Here is a 22,257-nt window from a genome sequence, read left to right as displayed (position 1 = left end):
CCCTGTGCTTAAGATCTTTTAGAACGTATAGTATAATGGAGGACAGCACATCCTGCTTGTATGTGAATCCAGGGTCCACTTACTAGCTGACTAACACTGGGCAAGTTACTGAGTCCTCTGTCCCTCACTTTCCTCATCTGAAAAATGGGGATAATAATATTACAATCTCATAAAGCTGTTGTACAGATTAGGTGTTAATGCATGAAAACTTTTTTTTAAGTGCCTGGCATAGAGAAAGTAATGTATGTTATGTGTATATATAAATGTAAATATATTATTATGTAATACTGTTGTATATCATATATAATTACATGTCATGTATAATCAAATATATATCAAACATCTATCATATATACGACATATACACGCACATACATATACTGTTATTATTATACTGTTCTTGCTACTGTAACTTAACAGCAACAAAACTCCTCAATAGAGAGAGGAGACTTCAAGTGTAAATCTTCCTGGGAAGAAAATGAATGATCTTTGCCTTGTATGAGCCGTGTGCTTTACATGGCATCTTACTTAGTCTTCACAACAATATATATGAGAGATACTGTCAATTCCTATCTTACGGAGGATGAAACTAAGGCTCATGTCATCGGGCAAGCGCTCAAGGGTCATTGACATAGTAAGTGGCAGAGGTGGCCTTATTTCAAAGGCATTAAACTGCGGTGACTTAACTTCCTACGGAGGCAGACATGGCTGGGACCAGCTCTTTCTCTGAGAGGCAGCTGGTACCACTGGCTTCTGGATGAGGCATGGGTGACCGAAGAGAAGAATCTTGGAGGAGGAGGGCTATACGATGCGAGAGTGCGGGGCTGCCAAGGCGCCGGGTGATGGGAAGAATGTGGACACCCCTCTCCTCCCCTTCAAGACCCTCCGTCAGAGACAGACCCTGCTGCCCGCTGTGAGCTGCTCTTCCCTCCTAGGACTGTGTCAGCCGCTCCCTGCGTGTCCTTTACTCCCAGCATGCTCCTCTGCCAGCTGAGCAACCTCTCCTGCCTTCAAACCTTTTCCTTGCACAATGGAATGACTTACTGGCTTCCTGCCAAGACCAAAATAGTCTGGGCTCTATGTATCTGTTCTGTGCTCACACAGGACGGGGAACATCACAGTAAAGCTTCAGTGCTCTTGAATTTGGATGAGCCAATGCTCAGACTAGTGCTTGGCAAATATATTTGCTTTTAAAATTTCTTTTGAAGTGAGCTGAGGTGAGGAGAGGAACAGAAGGCATAGAGAGGAACGAAAAGTTATGGGTCTTTTAGTCTTGGTCATAAGCTTCAGAAAATTCCTGTGCATGGGAGTGATGACTCAGATGGTAACCTAGCACTCGTGATAAGCAGCTTATCCATAGGATCTAACCACCGGGGTTTCCCTGTACTACAATGAAAGACTTAGATGTACTGATCACCAGAACCCCATCGACTGACCACTAAGGCTTTATACCTTACCTCCACAAAGTTCTTGGCCCAAGTGCTATTCGCTGGGTCTGGAATTTCTTTGCTACACCACTGAGGTCTGAGGGCCAAAAGGAGAACAAATACCCTGCAGGTAAAAGAAAACAGTGGCATTGGTTAAGTGGGCACACGGTGGCCTGGAAGCACAGTGACTTCAGTGTAGGGGTATGCAAATGAGTAAACTGTAAACACTGCAGGAGAAAGATGATGCATCATCCAAGTCTGGACTAGTTTTCTGTGAAGTTTGGATAGATGATAAAGACTCGTGGTGCAACGACTTAGGGTTTGCTAAATAAACTGGAACTTTTGCTCGGTGTGATGTTTAGCTATCACTAAGCAGCCAAGCACTCACTCAACAAACGTTGATTGAATCCTTAATGTATGACCAGCACAGTGCCACATGCTGGGGATAAAACAGCAAACAAGAGGACATGGTCGATACCCTTGGGGAGACTACTATTTATATTTAGTAAATTAGAATGTTTATAAAGAGCTTGTCATGAAAACAAAGTAAAACGGGATACAGGTGGTATAAACAGCTTGGACATAACCAATTAAAAAAAATGCCAAAAAAAAAATACCAATATGGAAATATCCAAACTATTAAAGTAGTTGTATTTGGTGATCAGAGGGTCTTTTTATTTCTTCTTTCCACATGTCTGGGTTTTTGAAAATATTTTAAGGTGAGTTGATTATGTGGAAGAAAAAAATCCTAAAAATGTTTCTCATATGCATATGACTTAACTATTTTGACTATTTTTTTAAAAAATTCAAGACCAATATGAAGCATTTTTAAAGACTTGGCTTTAACACACTTTGTTTAATAAGAAAAGTAAGCTTCTGGGATGTGTTCAACCCTTTGAAACAAGAGATGAGGCCATGTGACTAGGTTTTTTCCAAAGAAATGTGAGCAGAGGTACCTGTGACCTAGTATAGATCATGCAGATGAGGAAAGTACCCAAGGGATGGTGGGCCAATAAAGTGGAAGACAATTCGATCCCTAAATGACAGTGTGGAGCAGAGCTGCCAACCAATCTGGATGACATACCTTAGAACTATTATATGGGAGAAAAATGAGCTATTTTATTAAAGCCACTATATTTGGGGGCTCTTTTTTTTTTTTAACAGCAGAAGCCTCCACCCTAACTGATACTATTTCCCTGAAGAGAGGATGCATGTGATCCTAGTTGACTCTTTGAGTTCAACTTTTTCAAAGTCTACCTAAAGAGAGCTCTGCTTTGAATTATCTATCACATATGGGGGAACTTCAATAAATGGAAAACATTTCAGACAGTTTCAATGACTAGTAGAATGACTTTGAGCTAGTTTTATTTTAACCTCTTCTCCTATATTACACAACATCTGAAGAAAACTATTGAATAACTAACTCATTTTAAAAATTCTCTTTACCAAATAATACATGTTTAAAGAAATTTTAGGAAATACAGTTAAATAGAACTAAAAGCGCTATGATTCTATCCCCTGTTATAACCACCATTAATATTTTAGTGTATGTCCTTGGAGCAGAGAGTATTAACTGCCGTCCAATACCCATTTTCCCCTCTTTCTTAGAAAGGGGACCCTGATTTACTGGGACAACAATAAGCCCAGCTAAAAGGCCACAGTTTTAAGCCTTCCTTGCCTCACCAAGTTCTGGCTAATGAGAGGTAACCTAAAGTGCCATGTGTGACTTCTTCGTGTGTCTTGAAAAGGTGGGTGTGGGCACCTCCCTTCTCCCTGTAGTTGTAGAATGCAGGCATGATAACCATAGTTCCTGCAGCCATTGGACCATGAGGTGAACTTGATGATGAAAGCCAATGTCGGGATAGTGAAGCAGAAAAAGAAGGAGCCTAGGTCTCTGATGACTGGGGACCTCCTACACCAGCCGTTACCTGAGTTTATTTACTGTACCTGGGTGAGAAACTTAGCTCATTTGTCATATTTTTATGTTACATACAACCAAATTAAATGCTAACTAATATACCTTGCGTGTCTGTGGGCACGTGTGTATGCACTATTTTTAAAAAATGAAAGTACATGTTTTGCAACTTGCTTTTTAAAATGTAACATAGCAAATATCCATACCATTTAATTTTCTTCTCCATCTTTAATGAATGCATAGTATGCTGTATAGCATGAAATATACTGATTTATTTAACCAATCCCACATCGTTAGGCATTTAGGTTGCTTCAAATTGTTTTCCTTCTATGAACGATACTTCAGTGAACATAGTTGCCACTAAATATCTGTATATACCTGATATAGTTAGATGGGAATTGCTCGGTGAAATGTTTAATATTTTTAAAAATTAAACATATACTGTCACCCCAAAAAGGTGAATACATTTAGTGTGCTGCCAGCGATGTAGGAGAGTAACCATTTTTTTGACCCATAGCAGCAACAGCTATTATATGAAAAAAAAAAATTTTACCAAAGTTGGCAGGTGTAATGAGCTTACTTTTGCCGGAAGCAACGCACTGAGAGAACGCCCACCATGATGACACCCAGGCAAATGCTTGGTGCCACAAATGTGCTCCAATTGGCTTTACCTGAAACGAAAAGTTAGCATACCCTGTGACTGAGTTATCGTCAATGAACATTTCTAAATACTGACTGTCGTGTGAACCCGCTGGGCTTTACCCACAGCTCCTGGATAGCTAGACTCAGGAACAAGGCTAACTCTCTTTCGCCCATTGAAGAAGGAAGAAAGGGCCCAAAGGGGCCAATACTAAGGTTCCAAGGAAGGAGCTCCAGCCCTACAAGGGCTTCTTCCTCTAATAGGTGCAGAAAGAAAGGGAGTGTGGTATACAAAGCACTGGTTGTGAACTGGGAGCCCTGGATTCCATTCCTAACTCTGCCACTGACTGATGTGTGGACCTCAGATTCTTGATCTATAAAAGGTGAACGATGACATCTACCTTGCAGGTTGTTGTGAACATTAGAGATGGTGTATTTAAAGGGCACAGCCATGTACTTGAACAGAGGAGGCCTCAAGAAATGGTAGCTATCAATTTTACCAAGCCATTGGATAAGCCCTCTGTCTACCTAGGGTCTTTGAAATTGTTCTGATTCCTTCCTATGACATGTAAATATTTCACTACGTGTTGGAAGTTTTCATTAATTCATCCAACGTTTATTGAATGTAAACCATGTAACAAGCCAGATTAGGTGCTGTAATACACAGATGAATGGGGCATGGGCTCTGAAGACAGTCCAGGAGACAGATGTGTAAACAGTAAACCATGATGCCACGGGATACATGTAAAAACAGCATGTACAAGGCTGTGTCACAGAGAACAGCATGGGAAATGGCTTCACGAGCATCTCAGGAAGGTTTCCCAAAAGGCAGGATGTCAAAAGTTTAGAGTTGGATGGCTAGGAGTTGGCTAAGTGGACAAATTAGGGAAGTGCAGCCTAGACAGCAAGCGCGGAAGGAGGAAAGAGCGAGTGCTTCAGCAACCGCAAACAGTCTGGTCTTGCTTTCCAGTATGGATGATGAATATGCGACAGACAACAAAGCTAGATGGATGAACAGGACCAGGTCGTGCAGGGCTTGGTAACAAAGTAGTTTAAATTCTAGCTTGAAAGCCTGTGGGGAACCACCGATGGGTTGCAACAGGAGGTAGAATGTCAGCAACAGGGATCTTGTAGAAAGATTCTGATAGAGTGAAGAACAGGGTGGGAGGGAGGGTGACCAGGGGCCACTAGCGGCCAGAGACCTGCTAGCCCCTGTGACAGGGGCTTTTCCCAGGGCTGAACAGGGGAGTTAATGCAGGAAACCTTGTTACCACCCCCACACAATCGGCACAATCTGACATTTCGTTAGCATCTGCCTTTCTTTCTGGGCAGATGGGACGAGTCTGGGGTACCAGGAGTAGAAAGATGCTGAGTCCTTAGTCCAATTAATTGCTCACAAGTTAACTTTCATGGGAGTGCTTGAGAAGAGGGCTTGTCACTTTTCCCAGTGGAGGAGTATCTGGCATAGAACAACAAAGTCCTGAATGATTAACTTGATACTCCATGTCACGAAGCAAGAACAGCTTGTTTTATGCTTAGAGCAGATGCAAACAGGGGCTGCCAGAGAGAAAAGCATAATTTAGCCAGTGGAGAGAAACTCATGTTAGCTGGGTCACTTCGTCACATACTCAAATTTAACTTAAGAAACTCAAATCTGTGTCTGATTTGTAGTTCTGCCACTTGCCACCTCTAAGACCTTGGGTAATCTTTTTGTACCTCACACCTGTAAAAAAGCAGCATAATCTCTCATTCTTTTATTCATTTCATATTGAGTGCCTGGTAGTATGGCCAGGTACAGGCGTGTAAAGCAGGCACATTACATGGTCGTGGGCAGGATTAAACGAGTAAACGTATGTGTTACATGTGTTGAATTGTGTCCTCCCACCCCCAAAATTCATATATTGAAGTTCTAACTCAATAAGTACCTCAGAAAGTGACCTTATTTGTAAATAGGGTCATTGCAGAGGTAATTAGTTAAGACAGGTCAGGCTGGAGTAGGGTGGCCCCTAGCCTGACATGACTGGTATCCTTGTAAAAAGGGCAATTTTGAACAAAGAGAAACACACGAGGAAAACTCTAAGTGAGATGAAGGTAGAGATCTAGAAACCAAGGAATGCCAAAGATTGCCCCCAGTCGCGAGGTGAGAGGCGTGGAACAGATTCTCTCACAGCCCTTGGAGGAAGCCAACTCTGTTGACACCTTGATCTCAGACTTCCAGCCTCCAGAACTGTGAGGAAATGAATTTCTGTTGTTTAAGCCACTCAGTTTGTGGTACTTTGTTACAAGAGCCCCAGCAAACTAATGCAGTATTCAAAGAGCTTAACACGTGCCTGGCACATAACTAGCTGATATGCAGTAGCTGTATTATTTTGGGGATTATTCTCATCATTCATTGAACAGATATTCATTTAACAAGTACTGTGTGCTGGCTGCCATTCTAGACCTTGATGATAGAGATTAAACAGATACTAGTCCCTGCCTGTTGGATTCAGAGTTTTGAATAGGGGTCAAGTATAGCGCATTATGAAGGAAATATGGATGTGCATTTGGGAAGGCTTTCTGGAGGGGGCAACATTTTTGCTGAGTTTAGAAAAACGAGTAGACACTGTCTCCAAGCAGACAATGTAATGGTAGGGCACTGTGGTTAGAGGAAATAGCAAGTGCAAAGGTATAGCAGCAAGAAAGTAATTAGTGAATTACAGAAAATCTGATAATCTCCATAGCAAGTAGTGGGAGTATAATCCTGTATAGGAATTCACAGTGGACTTGCCCTCTCTAAGGGTGGTTCTTACCTTGCAGACAAAATTCTCTTTCATTTCCTTGGGGGCTTTCACCAGCAGCTGTCAGAGCTGTCATCCATAGAATGTATGTCACTCTGGACCGCAGGCTGTCTATGGGATGAGAATTTGGGGAGACCCTATAGGGAATTTCTGAAAGAAAGATAAATATAAAGGTTAAGGCACAAGTTAAAGGAAATATCTGAATGTGGGCTCTTACTCATTTTTATTTGTTAATGCTTCATTTAATTTGAAAGAGAAAAGCACATTGCTGCTTTAAAGTAGTCCTAATTCATTAATACTTAACACTTTAAAAGGCCCTAGGCACTGTCATTTATGAAGGCACCACTTCACAGCATATCAGAAGAATTACATTTTTTTCCTGTGGTAAAATCTTTTCAAAGAATTTTTATTATTTTGCTTTTGAAACTATTTAGCTGTAGTAACTAACTTCTTTTATTTCCTATGACTATAATGTTTCCGACATTTATCAGGTATATTTGAGAACTCCTGGGGAGGAAATTAAATGTACAAATTATTTTCAACGGGATTTTTAAGCAAGCTAAGTTTAGCAATTAATGAAATAGACATTTAGTAACATTTATTAATTCTGACTTTCTTTTTTATTTTTTGGTAAGTTCTGGGTACTGGTCTTAGTGGGTTTAATCATTGATCTGCTTCAATTTGACATAAAATCTAAAAAATGAGAACAATGGTACTTAAGATTTATTTTGGTAGTTCAAGGCTAGACTGTCAGTTCTTTATGCTTTTAACACCCCTGCAGGTTCTCAGCAAGTAAGATTTTGGTTTTTGAGCAATGTGTTTATGCTGTTTTTTTCCTCCAAGAGATATGAATATCTGTAGCCTTTAGTAAATAGGCAGTCTCCTCCTCCAGGGCTCTGCTGGGTGTGAGTTTTGGAGTGACCTCTCAAAAACTGAGGGGGGCTATAAAATCGAGGCAAGAGCTTTGACAGGTGTAGCCTACTGGTTTGCTCAGCAGACCTGTGTGTGTGCTGGTGATCAAAGTGGAAACTAGAACTCAGCACTTTGTGCCTCAACATTATTTACTGTCTCACAAACCCCAGGGCAAGTCAGATTTTGACCCTGTGTGCTGAATTTATTTCAACAGTCACACATATTTATTGAGTGTCTGCCCTGGACAAGGCACCAAGGCACAGAATCTGCCTCAAAGAGTTCACCATCTAGTAGGGAAAACAGACCCCTTACACTCACTCACCCCTACTTACTATGTGTGACCAGCAAGATGGAACCCTGTATTATTGCATCCACTCCACCCAAAGGAGCTGAGGCCTGAGCAGATCATTTAACAGCTGTGACTATCAGAGCAATTTCTATATTTTACATCCTTTTGAGAAAAAGTACCATGTGGAAAATTCCCAAGCCTACTTTAACCTGATGAAATTGCTTGCACAGACTTCAGCTATATGATTACACTAAAATGTCTCTTATTCCCAAGGCAGGGGACTAAAACAATAATTTGGGAGAGACTTTCTGCTCATCTTGCTGCAGCAAAGCATAGGCGAGCATCAGGGAGTCAGTCGTCCAACTGTGTTAGGGCATCCTTAACTCCAGGAGTGAATGAGCCGTTGGAACACAAGGGAAGGAGTTTGAATGATCTGTTGGGCCAAAAAAGTTTACACGCAAACGCAGATACATGCACATGTGTATATTTGAAGAATAAAAATAGAAACTATGGGGGAAGCCAAGAGGAGGGTGATGGTGTCAGCAGTTTGGTTGGCAAATAGGTTGAGTTGAGTAAAGGAAGAAAGAAGTCATGCAGGAAATACTGGTTCTGCTGCCTTGTCTGGGCTGTGATCTCTGGCAGAGATAAAGGAGGCCATTCTGTTCTTGGATCTGAAACTTTAGGTTCAAGGTGGTTAAATGACAAAGGCACCAGTTTAGGGAGATGCGATGGTTGCCAATCATCTGAAAGGTCACCAGTAAGAAGGTCAAGTGGTACCAGGCAAAACAGCTGCATGGCGCCTGGAAATCAGCTTTTATCTAAACATCTGCATTGGTTTGACAAAGCCCACGGCAGTATTAACCCATTTGTTACTCAAAAAATACTATTTTTATTAAGCACCTACTGGGTGCTTGGCTGTATTATAGGTAAGGGGGAGACAATGGTGAACTAACTGCCATGGCTTCTGCCCTCATGTTGGCAAAAACAGCCAAGTGATAAGTAGAATGTGTGTGCCCATAGAGCAGTGCACATGGCAGTATCAACAAACTTCCAGAGGAGTGGCTGTGTACCCAAATCACCTGGGGAATGCAGATGCCCGACCCCAGGGCTACCCCGCTCACCTGCCCAGGCAGGCGAAGTGTTCCTACTGCACCCTGCTTGTGCTGTTAGGGGCCGTGACAGAAGACGCCTCGGAACTCCATCCTCCTTTTGCTGATGTGGAGCCTCTCTGCTTTCTTTTTCCCTCCTCCTCAACCTACTGCCCTCTACCACTCTCTAGAAATGGCACTTGTGGATTTGCCAATGATTTCTGGTTGCCCAATGCAATAGTAGGTGTCAGTCCTTGATTACAGCACTGACATATCAATTTTGTGTACTTTTCCATCTCCCTGGGTGCACCGTGAGCTCTCTGAAGATAGGGAACAGGTCTTTGTTCATCTGTAAGTGCTAAGAGGGAAACCATCTAAAACTGGTACAAAACAGGGCTTTGAATCTGCACCTTCTCCCCTTTAAACTTATTTTAAAATACCCTTACACAGACTTTAGATTCATCAGATTTGGTGCAAAAAAGGTAGGTAATTTCTTCAACATCTATAAGAGCAGATTTAAGAACCATCTAACCATGTTGATCTTGTTGTAAATAAGCATCTTGGTTTAAATTCTGTCAAAATGAAAAATTGGGGGGGAGCAAATTTCATATGAAGTATTCCAAATGGCTCATGACGAGATCAATTGATTCATCACCTTTGGGGGTGCATTTCAGAACTGACCCTGACAGTGGGGAGCAGTTCTGTTCAGTGATCTGCTGTATTTAACAATGGTGGATTATTAAGCTGATTATTGTAAGATCCTACAGTGGAATACTATAAAGCTGTTAAAAAGTCCACATGGATTGATGTGGAAAGATCTCAGTATGCATTATTGAGAGGCAAAAGTAAGGTGCAGATCAGAATACAGATGTTTATCCCAAATGTATGCATTAAGTTTTTTTCTGGACGAACACACAAAGAACTGCTAACAGCCTAAGTATGGAGGAAGGGATAATTTCCACTTTATATCTTTTTGAACTATTTTAATGCTCTTACTATATACAAGTATTATTTATGTAATAAAAATTAATTAGCTTTAAAAGTCATAACTTTTAGAGAAGCAGTACTGCAGATCTAAGGTCAAGAGAGAGGACCAATTCCTCAGGTTTCCCAGGTAAAAATCACTCTGCAGGCAGCCCTCTGACACCTACATCTCAGGCTGGCTTTGTTACATTCTTCTTGGACCTAATAGTTCTCACGAAGGAATAAAATGGTTGCTTCTTTATGATAAATGCTCCCGAAAGAAAGCCAGCTGCCTATGAAATACTAAAGGGAAGCTCAAGCCAGGAAAAACAAAACAAAACTGAGTAAATCAAAGATTAGAACATTAAATCTGGCAAGTGACTTGGAACTGCTCGGTGAACGAGTGATGAAATCATTTGAGATAATGCTCCAGCCAGAATTTAATTGCTTTAGTCTTACAGCATAATTATGGGTCATAAGGAGTTACTTAAATTGCATTTTATCCATTTAAGGAGAAAATAATATGCTATGATGGTATTTGCAAGTGTGGTGATTCGAAGATTCTCCAAATGCATTTCCTGCAAGACTCAAGGGTCTATATAATAGTATCAAAGCACGCTTATTGCTTTTTGAAATGCTATCTCCCCATATGAGTAAGCTCCTTGAAAGCCTCGTCCAGTAACTTCATTTCTTCAATTTGCTTGGCATGTAACACATATTCAGTAACTTTGTGTGTGTGTGTGTGTGTGTGTTTAGATGTCTATTTTTCTTCATTCAATTAATTTCACATATATTTATGGAGCACCTCCTAAGTGCCAGGTATGGTGCTAGCACTTGCACACCCTTGTGTTTTCCCAACATCTAAACAAGAAAGACCCTGCTGGCTTTGTTTCTCACACATACCACAAAGCTGAGGCTGGGAATTGGAGTCCTGTTCCTTCCAATATATCCTGTAATGGAGGATGCAGCCCATTTGCTCCCGGGCTGGAATTTCATTCCATGAAATTAAAATGCTCCCTTTTTCCTCTGAGATGGCATTAATGTGGGGGCCACTCAGTGGTGCTGTGAAGTAGAACACAGGAGGCTTTTGTCACCCTCCAAATCCAAACCATTAAACTACAGCAAAATTGGGCAAAAGGTCCCAAGACTCACCTTTGTGTTTAGAGTTACCCCGGATGGAGTTGCATCCTCCCTGGTCCCCTGAAAGTGCATGCACACGGATTTCATAACAGATGTAGGGTTTTATGTTTTCTGCAAGACATAAAGACAGACGCTACTCCGGGTGAAACAAGGATTTAAAGAAAACCACACAGACAGCTTTTGAAACAAAACTCACCTTCAAGGAAAAACTTTGACTTTTACAAATAAATTATTTGCTGTTTACAGAAAAGTAAGGGTGGTGTTTTGCAGACATAGCACCGGAACGGCTCTTCTAATTCCCTAGATGCTTATCAGGCTCTGACAGGGTAGCATGGGATGACACATTCAGGCGTGACTAATCAGGTGTGCTCAGTGCAATCATCAGCGGCCACGGCTCACGGGCCCAGACGCTCCGCGGCATGTGGGATCCTCCCGGACCAGGGCACGAACCCGTGTCCCCTGCATCGGCAGGCGGCCTCTCAACCACTGCACCACCAGGGAAGCCCTCCTTCCTAGTTTTTAAAGTGCCACAATTGGCAGTTTTCTGTCAGTCATGAAGTTTATTGGCAAGTCACTCTTCCCTTCCCGAACTCCCTATTTCCATGAATCTCAGATTTCTACTTCCTGTAAAGAAAAGTCCCCTCTCATAGATACTGCCCATGACATATCTTTAAACTCCCAATGAAAGTTTAAAGGAAAAAGATTATTTCTGTTAGGTACCTAACTGTAGTCTCACGTGGTCAGGGTAAGGACTCTCTCCCATATTGTTCAATGCCCTGCCATAGGTAGGTCTGGTCCCCTACACTGACAATTGATTAGGGTTTAACATTTTCGTTTTTGGGAAGAAGAATTTTACATCACAAAATAATTTACTAGTGTGTGTGTTATATAAAAATCCATTGTCCCTTAAATATTCCAGCAAGTAGGTAGTATATGAAGCTCAGACGTGCAACCAGTACCGTCAGAAGGGACCATGAGGAAATCAAAACTCACACCATGGGTGAGTTCCAACTCGTATCCGTGAACCGAGTGAAATGGAGCGAGGCTGCAATCAGCTTAGTCCTGTAATCCAAAGATACTTTGTGGGTAGCCTCCAGACCCAGAAGCTCCGAGGGCAACACGGAATATGGAATCATTTCATTTGGGAGGGGCTGGTGCCTGGCTGCTCTGTTGCTAGTTCTGGAAGGGACCCACCAACCACCGTGCCATGTGGGAGTTCCAGATGAGCTCATTAGGCAAATGGTTTCGTTGCATTTTGCCATGCAAAGTGTGAGTTCAGGGCAGAGGCCTTGGGGAGCTGCTGCATCAGAAGCTGTGGGTTCCTTCTTATGAACAGCCTACCCTTTGGGGAGGAGGGAGGAAAATGTGGCTCCATAACTTAGCTGACATTTTCCTTTCTATGAAGAGCAGAGCCCTGGCAAGCTTGTTCCCCAGTTCTGACCTTAAGAACTCCTGTTTTACTGGCTAATTCTTACATGAACATCCCCTAATCATTGTCTGCTCCCTACCTCAAAAATTCCTTAGCCTTTGCTGCTGGTGGATGAAGCCCATACTCTTTTTTTTGTTGTTGTTTGTTTGTTTTGTTTTTGTGGTACGTGGGCCTCTCACTGCTGTGGCCTCTCCCATTGCAGAGCACAGGCTCCGGACGCTCAGGCTCAGCGGCCATGGCTCACGGGCCCAGCTGCTCCGTGGCATGTGGGATCTTCCCGGACCAGGGCACGAACCCGTGTCCCCTGCATCGGCAGGCAGGCTCTAACCACTGTCCCACCAGGGAAGCCCGAAGCCCATACTCTTAACATTTTCATTTCTTTCTACAGTCTGGCTCCAACTTCCAGGCTTATATCTTGAAACCCCCAGGCATGCACATATACCTGGCACCCTTGGGCAAAGGCTCTGTCTTCACATTTATAAGCCACCTCTTAGGTGGTTTTTCTGCAGAAAGCTAAATTCACCTATTAAGTCTGGGAGAAGGCAAACATTAAATGATCAGCAATGAGGAGTAATCGCAGAGGAAGTATGATGGGACCATACAGAAGAGGGGCCCAAATAGCTAGGCATCAGGGAAGGTTTTCTAGACACTGTGATGTCTACATATTTGTAAAAGGAGTGTCTCTATAAGGTCAGAACTGTTTTCAGCAAGACAAGACAGGACTGACAGTTTCTAGCCTAGGCCACACCAACTTATAATCCAGGAGGTGGACTTCATTGTAGTCTGCTCCAAAACACCCAACTTGCCCCCAGCCAGATGCTGAGAAAAGACTGGTAAGGATCTGATGACAATGAGTCATCTTACTTATTGGAGAGGGTTACTTTGAATTCATGATAAGTATGAGTTAAGTTTTAAGTGTTTATTTCCAGAACATAACATCAACACAGACTCATAGTTGATCAAGTGTTTTCAAGTGGGAGAACAACTTGAATTAATAGTTATCTTACCCAGTATTATTCATTTTAGTCAAATGAATATGTCATACTTAGGAAACATTTTAGCTTCCTAAGTATGAAAAACATTCTCTCTTGTCATCTATTTTATGCATTGTGTGTAGAATATAGAATTTCTAAAAGGAAAGAACTGTAGGGACTATATAGATCAAACTATCCCAAAGGGGTAAATCCTAATACAGTTTATAATAAGCTTTCACAATTATATAGCAGTTTAGAGTTCAGTAAATGCCTTTCCTACCCACTGTTTCATCTGATTTGACGGGCACAACAGCTCTAAAGGAAAAATGGTTCTACTGCAACAACTCTAGGGACAGAGGACACACTGCCTTGAGGGGCAATCAACTGTCCTATTAGAGACCATCAAGTATAAGGAAAGTTCTTTCTCAAAATTGAGCTAACATCTGTCTTCTTATAATTTTTATGCAGAGGGCCTTCATTATGCTCTCCAAAACAACAAAGGACACATACTCTTTCTTATATACACGTCGAAGCCAGTAACAGCCATCAACCACCCCCCACTGCCCCAATCCAGAATTCTCTTCTATGGGCTAAGTGGTTTCCACATTAAAAGTTCCAGACCCGGGCTTCCCTGGTGGCGCAGTGGTTGAGAGTTCGCCTGCCGATGCAGGGGACATGGGTTCGTGCCCTGGTCCGGGAAGATCCCACATGCCATGGAGCGGCTTTGCCCGTGAGCCATGGCCGCTGAGCCTGCGCGTCCGGAGCCTGTGCTCTGCAACGGGAGAGGCCACGACAGTGAGAGGCCCGTGTACCAAAAAAAAAAAAAAGTTCCAGACCCCTAATGGCTTACTCACTTTCCTCTGATGTTCACTGGATTATCCAGGCAGCACTCTTTTTATTTATTTATTTATGATTTATTTATTTATTTATTTATGGCTGTGTTGGGTCTTCGTTTCTGTGTGAGGGCTTCCTGCATCGGCAGGCGGAATCTCAACCACTGCGTCACCAGGGAAGCCCTAACTAACCTAACTTTGATATGCAAATAATACCATTTCTCTTTGGGAAAATTAAAATAAGAAGAATTTTACTAATAGGTTTTTGGTAACGTATTCATCGGTAAGTAAGGGAGGCCTGTGAGTACTTTAAACACAAAACAATCTTAGAAGCTGACTGTGGGGCTTCCCTGGTGGTGCAGGGGTTAAGAATCTGCCTGCCAATGCAGGGGACACGGGTTCGAGCCCTGGTCCGGGAAGATCCCACATGCCACAGAGCAACTAAGCCTGTGCGCCACAACTACTGAGCCTGCGCTCTAGAGCTCGCGAGTCACAACTACTGAGCCCCACTGCTGCAACTACTGAAGCCCACACGCCTAGAGCCTGTGCTCCGCAACAAGAGAAGCCACCGCAATGAGGAGCCCGCACACCGCAACGAAGAGTAGCCCCCGCTCGCCGCAACTAGAGAAAGCCTGCGTGCAGCAACAAAGACCCAACACAGCCAAAAATAAAAATAAAAAAATAAGAAGCTGACTGTGGCTAACAGAGTAAGACACTTCAGAGTTTGTGAATTAAGAACTTGAAAAAAAAATAAACCTGAGACCTTGCCGTTTAATGTTTGTTTGGCAAATGTCAACTGCCTGCTGTGTGACTAGGACTAGATCGCTCCTCTGAGAGAAGAGGTTAAGGATTCTCTTCACTGGTCAGGAATGGCAAGCCCCATTTAGGGATTGCTATGATGAAAGCTAAAGGGCAAGTGTCACACTCTGATGGGAGGAAGATGTGCACCACAGCAGTCATTTATAAAAATGATTAAATGAGCCTTTGGCTACCTTATTTTCCAATTGTCCAATGTGGTTTATGCTCAGGATTGAACGGTTGACTATTTGTGAGATTTCTTTTTCATTTAAATTCATATTGTATGATACAGAAATTTAGATTGTGCTTGCTCCAAGGGTAAAATGAAATTGTAAAAAAAAAAAAGAAAAGGCATTGATTAACTTCTGTCCAATTATTTGAATACATTTTCAGACACTTTCTATCACTTGATTTTAACCACTGACAGATTCAGAATTTGAGGACTAGAGACACCAATTATCATATAGATAATTCTGGATTTATCACACAACTAGTAAGTAGCAGAATTGGAAATGAAAGATCTTCTGGTTTCCTCATCTGTACAATGGGTATAATAAGTCTTGCTACACATGACTGTTCTCAAAATTAAATGAACTCCCAAATGCAAGGTGTCCATCACACTGACTGGCTACTACTTAGCTCTCAGCCATGTTTGTTGGGTTCATTATTCAGTCATCTCATACGGCACTGTATCAGGCACATAAGTTTTCCATAAATTCTAGAGTTTTTAATTAATCAGTGAGTCTTCTATGGCTGCAGTGGTGCATCCTGATGGGCTCTAGGTCATCACTATCCTTCTTCTCATGCAGCTGCCTGTAACTGAAGGCATGACTCTGGGTTCCCACCTGCAATTTCCTCAAAAAACGTGAACTTAGAAACCCTCTAGAAGGAAGGTGGATAATGAAGTACCTGAAATCAGAGCAGACAGGTTGTAGGGGGGACTCCACAACCAGCCTAGAGGGGGCTGCGTGCTGGCCCCCGGATGGAGTTCCCTCCATTCCACCACATACTCCTGCACAGCAGTGGCAGCTTTCCCTGGAGGTGTCCATGTCACCATGAGGTTGTCCATGCCCTCTGAGTTTGCTGAGACCTGTTGAGGAGCCAGCAACCCTTTATGGGGAAAGAGGGGGAGGGGTAAAAGTAAAATCACAGTGGATAAAGACATAGAAAACAACAACTCAACCCAGCAAAGTTGTAGCAAGAACCGATTTCTTTTAAAGAACTTCAGGTTCACAGATTTTGTTCATCCAGCTTCTCAGATCAGTGCCAGGACCCTATGTAGTGTTATTTATGAAATTACTTTCCCCTTCACCTTCCATTTCACTTCCCATTTCTGTGTCCCCAAAGGTACCTGCTCTAGTGAATATAATATGCATCCTTCTAATCCACCTCCCGTATGTTTATTTACATATATATGTGTCCTTGAGAATTAGTGTTGCTTTATGCTGGTGTGTTGAATTTTCATGAAACATGTTTGGAGTAAATCTAATGCATTTCCTAACTTTTTATTTCACTCAACATTATGTTTCCAGGATACATCCATCCTGCTGCTATATGAAAATCCAGCTCATTCCTTCAGACTGCTGCCTCAACCCTGTCTTTGTCCAGTCTCCAAGTGACAAGCAGTAGCTTCCTTCCAACTTTTTGCCAACACAAACAAGGATGCAATGAACATTCTCTAGCATGTCCTCATGTGTGCCTGTGCAAAAGTGTCTCTCTCACCCTCCTACACTGTTGGTGGGAATGTAAATTGGTACAGCCACTATGGAGAACAGTATGAAGGTTCATTAAAAAACTAAAAATAGAGCTACCATATGACCCAGCAATCCCACTTCTGTGCATATATCCAGAGAAAACCATGATTTGAAAGGATGAATGCTTCCGATATTCATTGCAGCACTGTTTACAATAGCCAGGACATGGAAGCAACCTAAATGTCCATCGACAGAGGAATGGATAAAGAAGATGTGGTACATATATATTAATACAACGGAATACTACTCAGCCATAAAGAGGAACGAAATAATGCCATTTGCAGCAATGTGGATGGACCTAGAGATTGTCATATAGAGTAAAGTAAGTCAGACAGAGAAAGACAAATATCATATATCTTTTTTTTTTTTTTTTTTGCGTTACGCGGGCCTCTCACTGTTGTGGCCTCTCCCGTTGGGGAGCACAGGCTCCGGACGCGCAGGCTCAGTGGCCATGGCTCACAGGCCCAGCCGCTCCGCGGCATGTGGGATCTTCCCGGACCGGGGCACGAACCCATGTCCCCTGCATCGGCAGGCGGACTCTCAACCACTGCGCCACCAGGGAAGCCCTCATATATCATTTATATATGGAATCTAGAAAAATTGTTCAGATGAATTTATCTGCAGGGCAAAAACTGAGTCACAGATTAGAAAACAAACTTATGGTTATCAAGGTTCCAATTTATTAAAATTTTTTAAAAATATCTTTATTGGAGTATAATTGCTTTACAATGTTGCGTTAGTTTCTGTTGTACAACAAAGTGAATCAGCTATAAGTATACATATATCTTCATATCCCCTCCCTCTTAAGCCTCCCTCCCATCCTCCCTATCCCACCCCTCTAGCATTGAGCTGATCTCCCTGTGCTACGCAGATGCTTCCCACTAGCTATCCATTTTACATTTGGTAGTGTATAGATGTCAGTGCTATTCTCTCACTTTGTCCCACCTTCCCCTTCCCCTCCGGTGTCCTCAAGTCTGTTCTCTACATCTGCATCTTTATTCCTGCCCTGCCACTAGGTTCATCAGTACCATTTTTTTAGATTCCATATATGTGCGTTAGCATACGGTATTTGTTTTTCTCTTTCTGACTTCACTCTGTATGACAGACTCTAGGTCCATCCACCTCACTACAAATAACTCAATTTCATTTCTTTTTATGGCTGAGTAATATTCCATTGTATACATGTGCCACATCTTCTTTATCCATTCATCTGTCGATGGACACTTAGGTTGCTTCCAAGTCCTTGTTATTGTTAATAGTGCTGCAATGAACACTGTAGTACATGACTCTTTGAATTATGGTTTTCTCAGGGTATATACCCAGTAGTGGGATTGCTGGGTCATATAATAGTTCTATTTTTAGTTTTTTAAGGAACGTTCATACTGTTCTCCAAAGTGGCTGTATCAATTAATATTCTCACCAACAGTGCAGGAGGGTTCCCTTTTCTCTACATCCTCTCCAGCATTTATTGTTTGTAGATTTTTTGATGATGGCCATTCTGACTGGTGTGAGGTAATACCTCATTGTGGTTTTGATTTGCATTTCTCTAATGATTAGTGATGTTGAGCATCTTTTCACATGTCAGTTGGCAATCTGTATGTCTTCTTTGGAGAAACGTCTATTTAGGTCTTCTGCCCATTTTTAGTTTTTCTGGTAGCATCTTTAGGGTTCTCTATGTATAGTATCATGTCATCTGCAAACAGTGACAGTTTTACATCTTCTTTTCCAATTTGGATTCCTTTCATTTCTTTTTCTTCTCTGATTGCTGTGGCTAGGACTTCCAAAACTATGTTGAATAATAGTGGTGAGAGTGGGCAACCTTGTCTTGTTCCTGATCTTAGTGGAAGTGGTTTCAGTTTTTCACCATTGAGAACGAGGTTGGCTGTGGGTTTGTCATATATGGCCTTTATTATGTTGAGGTAAGTTCCCTCTATGCCCAGTTTCTGGAGAGTTTTATTATAAATGGGTGTTGAATTTTGTGAAAACCTTTTTCTGCATCTATTGAGATTATCATATGGTTTCTATCCTTCAGTTTATTAATATGGTATATCACATTGATTGTTGTATATACTGAAGAATTCTTGCATTCCTGGAATAAACCCCACTTGGTCATGGTGTATGATCCTTTTAATGTGCTCTTGAATTCTGTTTGCTAGTATTTTGATGAGGATTTTTGCATCTATGTTCATCAGAGATATTGGCCTGTAGTTTTCTTTTTTTGTGACATCTTTGTCTGGTTTTGGTATCAGGGTGATGGTGGCCTGGTAGAATGAGTTGGGGAGTGTTCCTCCCTCTGCTATATTTTGGAAGAGTTTGAGAAGGATAGGTGTTAGCTCTTCTCTAAATGTTTGATAGAATTCGCCTGTGAAGCCATCTGGTCCTGGGCTTTTGTTTGTTGGAAGATTTTAAATCACAGTTTCAATTTCAGTGCTTGTGATTGGTCTGTTTATATTTTCTATTTCTTCCTGGTTCAGTCTCAGAAGGTTGTGCTTTTCTAAGAATTTGTCCATTTCTTCCATGTTGTCCATTTTATTGGCATATACTTGTTTGTAGTAATCGTTCATGATCCTTTGTACTTCTTCAGTGTCAGTTGTTACTTCTCCTTTTTCATTTCTAATTCTGTTGATTTGAGTCTTCTCCCTTTTTCTCTTGATGAGTCTGGCTAATGGTTTATCAATTTTGTTCATCTTCTCAAAGAACCAGCTTTTAGTTTTCTTGATCTTTGCTACTGTTTCCTTCATTTGTTTTTCATTTGTTTCTGATCTGATCTTTATGATTTCTTTCCTTCTACTAACTTTCGGTTTTTTTGTTGTTTTTCTTCTTCTTCTTTCTCTAATTGCTTTAGGTATAAGGTTAGGTTGTTTATTTGAGATTTTTCTTGTTTCTTGAGATAAGATTGTACTGCTATAAACTTCCCTCGTAGATCTGCTTTTGCTGCATTCCATAGGTTTTGGGTCGTCGTGTTTTCATTGTCACTTGTTTCTCAGTATTTTTTGATTTCCTCTTTGATTTCTTCAGTGATCTCTTGGCTGTTTAGTAGCGTATTGTTTAGCCTCCATATGTGTGCATTTTAAAAGTTTTTATTCCTGTAATTGATATCTAGTCTCATAGCGTTGTGGTCAGAAAAGATGCTTGATACGATTTCAATTTTCTTAAATTTACCAAGGTTTGATTTGTGACACATGATGTGATCTATCCTGGAGAATGTTCTGTGTACACTTGAGAAGAAAGTGTATTCTGTTGTTTTTGGGTGGAATGTCCTGTAAATATCAACTAAGTCCATCTGGTATAATGTGTCATTTAAAGCTTGTGTTTCCTTATTTATTTCTGTTTGGATGATCTGTCCATTGGTGTAAGTGGGGTGTTAAAGTCTCCTACTATGATTGTGTTACTGTTGATTTCCCCTTTTATGGCTGTTAGCATTTGCCTTATGTATTGAGGTGCTCCTATGTTGGATGCATAGATATTTACAATTATTATATCTTTGTCTTGGATTGATCCATTGATCATTATATATTGTCCTTCCTTGTCTCTTGTAATTGTCTTTATTTTAAAGTCTATTTTGTCTGATATGAGTATTGCTACTCCAGCTTTCTTTTGATTTCCATTGGCATGGAATATCTTTTTTCATACCCTCACTTTCAGTCTGTATGTGTCCCTAGGTCTGAAGTGGGTCTCTTGTAGACAGCACATATATGGGTTTTGTATCCATTCAGCCAGTCTGTGTCTTTTGTTTGAGGCATTTAATCCATTTACACTTAAGGTAACTATTGATATGTATTTTACTATTACCATTTTCTTGTTTTGGGTTTGTTTTTACAAGTCTTTTCTTTCTCTTGTGTTTCCTGCCTAGAGAAGTTCCTTTAGCATTTGTTGTAAAGTTGGTTTGGTGGTGCTGAATTCTCTTAACTTTTGCTTGTCTGTGAAGCTTTTGATTTCTCTGTCGAATCTGAATGACATCCTTGTGGGGTAGAGTAATCTTGGTTGTAGGTTTTTCCCTTTCATCACTTTAAACATATTTTGCCACTCTCTTCTGGCCTGTAGAACTTCTGTTGAAAGATCAGCTGTTAACCTTATGGGGATTCCCTTTTATGTTATTTGTTGCTTTTCCCTTGCTGCTTTTAATATTTTTTCTTTGTCTTTAATTTTTGTTAGTTTGACTATGTGTCTCGGCATGTTTCTCTCTGGGTTTATCCTGTATGGGACTCTCTGCGCTTCCTGGACTTGATGAACTATTTCCTTTCCCATGTTGGGGAAGTTTTCAACTATAATCTCTTCAAATATTTTCTCAGACCCTTTCTTTTTTTCTTTGTCTTCTGGGATGCCTATAATTCGAATATTGGTGTGCCTAGTATTGTCCCAGAGGTCTCTGAGACTGTCCTCAATTCTTTTCATTCTTTTTTCTTTATTCTGCTCTGTGGCAGTTATTTCCACCATTCTATCTTCCAGCTCACTTATTCGTTCTTCTGCTTCAGTTATTCTGCTATTGATTCCTTCTAGAGTATTTTTAATTTCAGTTATTGTGTTGTTCATTACTGTTCGTTTGCTCTTTAGTTCTTCTAGGTCCTCGTTAAATGTTTCTTGTATTTTCTCTATTTTATTTCCAAGATTTTGGATCATCTTTACTATCATTACTCTGAATTCTTTTTCAGGTAGTTTGCCTATTTCCTCTGCATTTATTTTATACTCCAATTAAAAAAAAACTGACTCTCTCTCTCTCTCTCTAAATGCACAGAATTTCTTGATTATAGACTAAATTCACCTATTTCACTAAATACAGCCAGGGTGATCTCTAAAATAGTCAGTTGACACTCCAACAAGAAAAGCATAAGAAGTTCTCATTTCCCCACCAGCACTTGGTATTTTCTGACTTTCTCATTTTGCCAATCTGGTACATGTGAGGTGGTATTTAATTGTGGTTTTATTTTCATTTTCTGATTTCTTATGAGGCTGAGCTTCTCTTCCCATATTACTAGCTGTGTGACTTTCCCCTTCTCATACTTCACTCATTTTTTCTGTTGTGTTTCCTGTCTTCTTCCTGACTTGCAGAAATAGCTTTTATATTCTAGATATTAATCGCTTGTTAGTTTTCAACACCAAATATATCTCACTCCAGTCTTTCAATCTCTGAAAACTTCATGATGTGTTTGTTGCACAAACATACTTTGATGTGGGTAAATTTATCCACAGTTTGTGTATTTTGAGTCTTGTTTATGAAATCCTTTCATTCTGGGGTCACAAAGATACTAAACTACATTTCCACCCATTGGCTTTTGGTTTTACCTTTCACATTTAGGTTTTTAATCCAAATCTAGG

General features: G+C 41.1%; 1 protein-coding gene across 4 annotated transcripts in view; it reads right to left on the bottom strand.

Moving 5' to 3' along the window:
• IL12RB2 (interleukin 12 receptor subunit beta 2) overlaps window positions 1-22,257 on the bottom strand; it is an 80,741-nt gene that overhangs the window by 5,563 nt on the left and 52,921 nt on the right. For all 4 annotated transcript variants that reach the window (XM_024734589.1, XM_024734590.1, XM_024734592.1 and 1 more), the window contains 6 exons: window positions 16,097-16,297; window positions 11,166-11,264; window positions 10,917-11,075; window positions 6,774-6,911; window positions 3,923-4,013; window positions 1,458-1,551 (listed from right to left, as the gene is read on the bottom strand). In XM_024734589.1, coding sequence (XP_024590357.1) covers window positions 1,458-1,551; window positions 3,923-4,013; window positions 6,774-6,911; window positions 10,917-11,075; window positions 11,166-11,264; window positions 16,097-16,297 — 782 coding nt within the window. The remainder of the gene's footprint in view (window positions 1-1,457; window positions 1,552-3,922; window positions 4,014-6,773; window positions 6,912-10,916; window positions 11,076-11,165; window positions 11,265-16,096; window positions 16,298-22,257) is intronic.

The sequence above is a fragment of the Neophocaena asiaeorientalis genome, unplaced genomic scaffold (assembly GCF_003031525.2).
Source record: "Neophocaena asiaeorientalis asiaeorientalis breed wild unplaced genomic scaffold, Neophocaena_asiaeorientalis_V1.1 scaffold15, whole genome shotgun sequence".
Classification (NCBI taxonomy): Eukaryota; Metazoa; Chordata; class Mammalia; order Artiodactyla; family Phocoenidae; genus Neophocaena; species Neophocaena asiaeorientalis.
The sequence above is the reverse complement of the archived record's forward strand: the minus strand, read 5'-3'. Positions and strand labels throughout refer to the sequence as shown.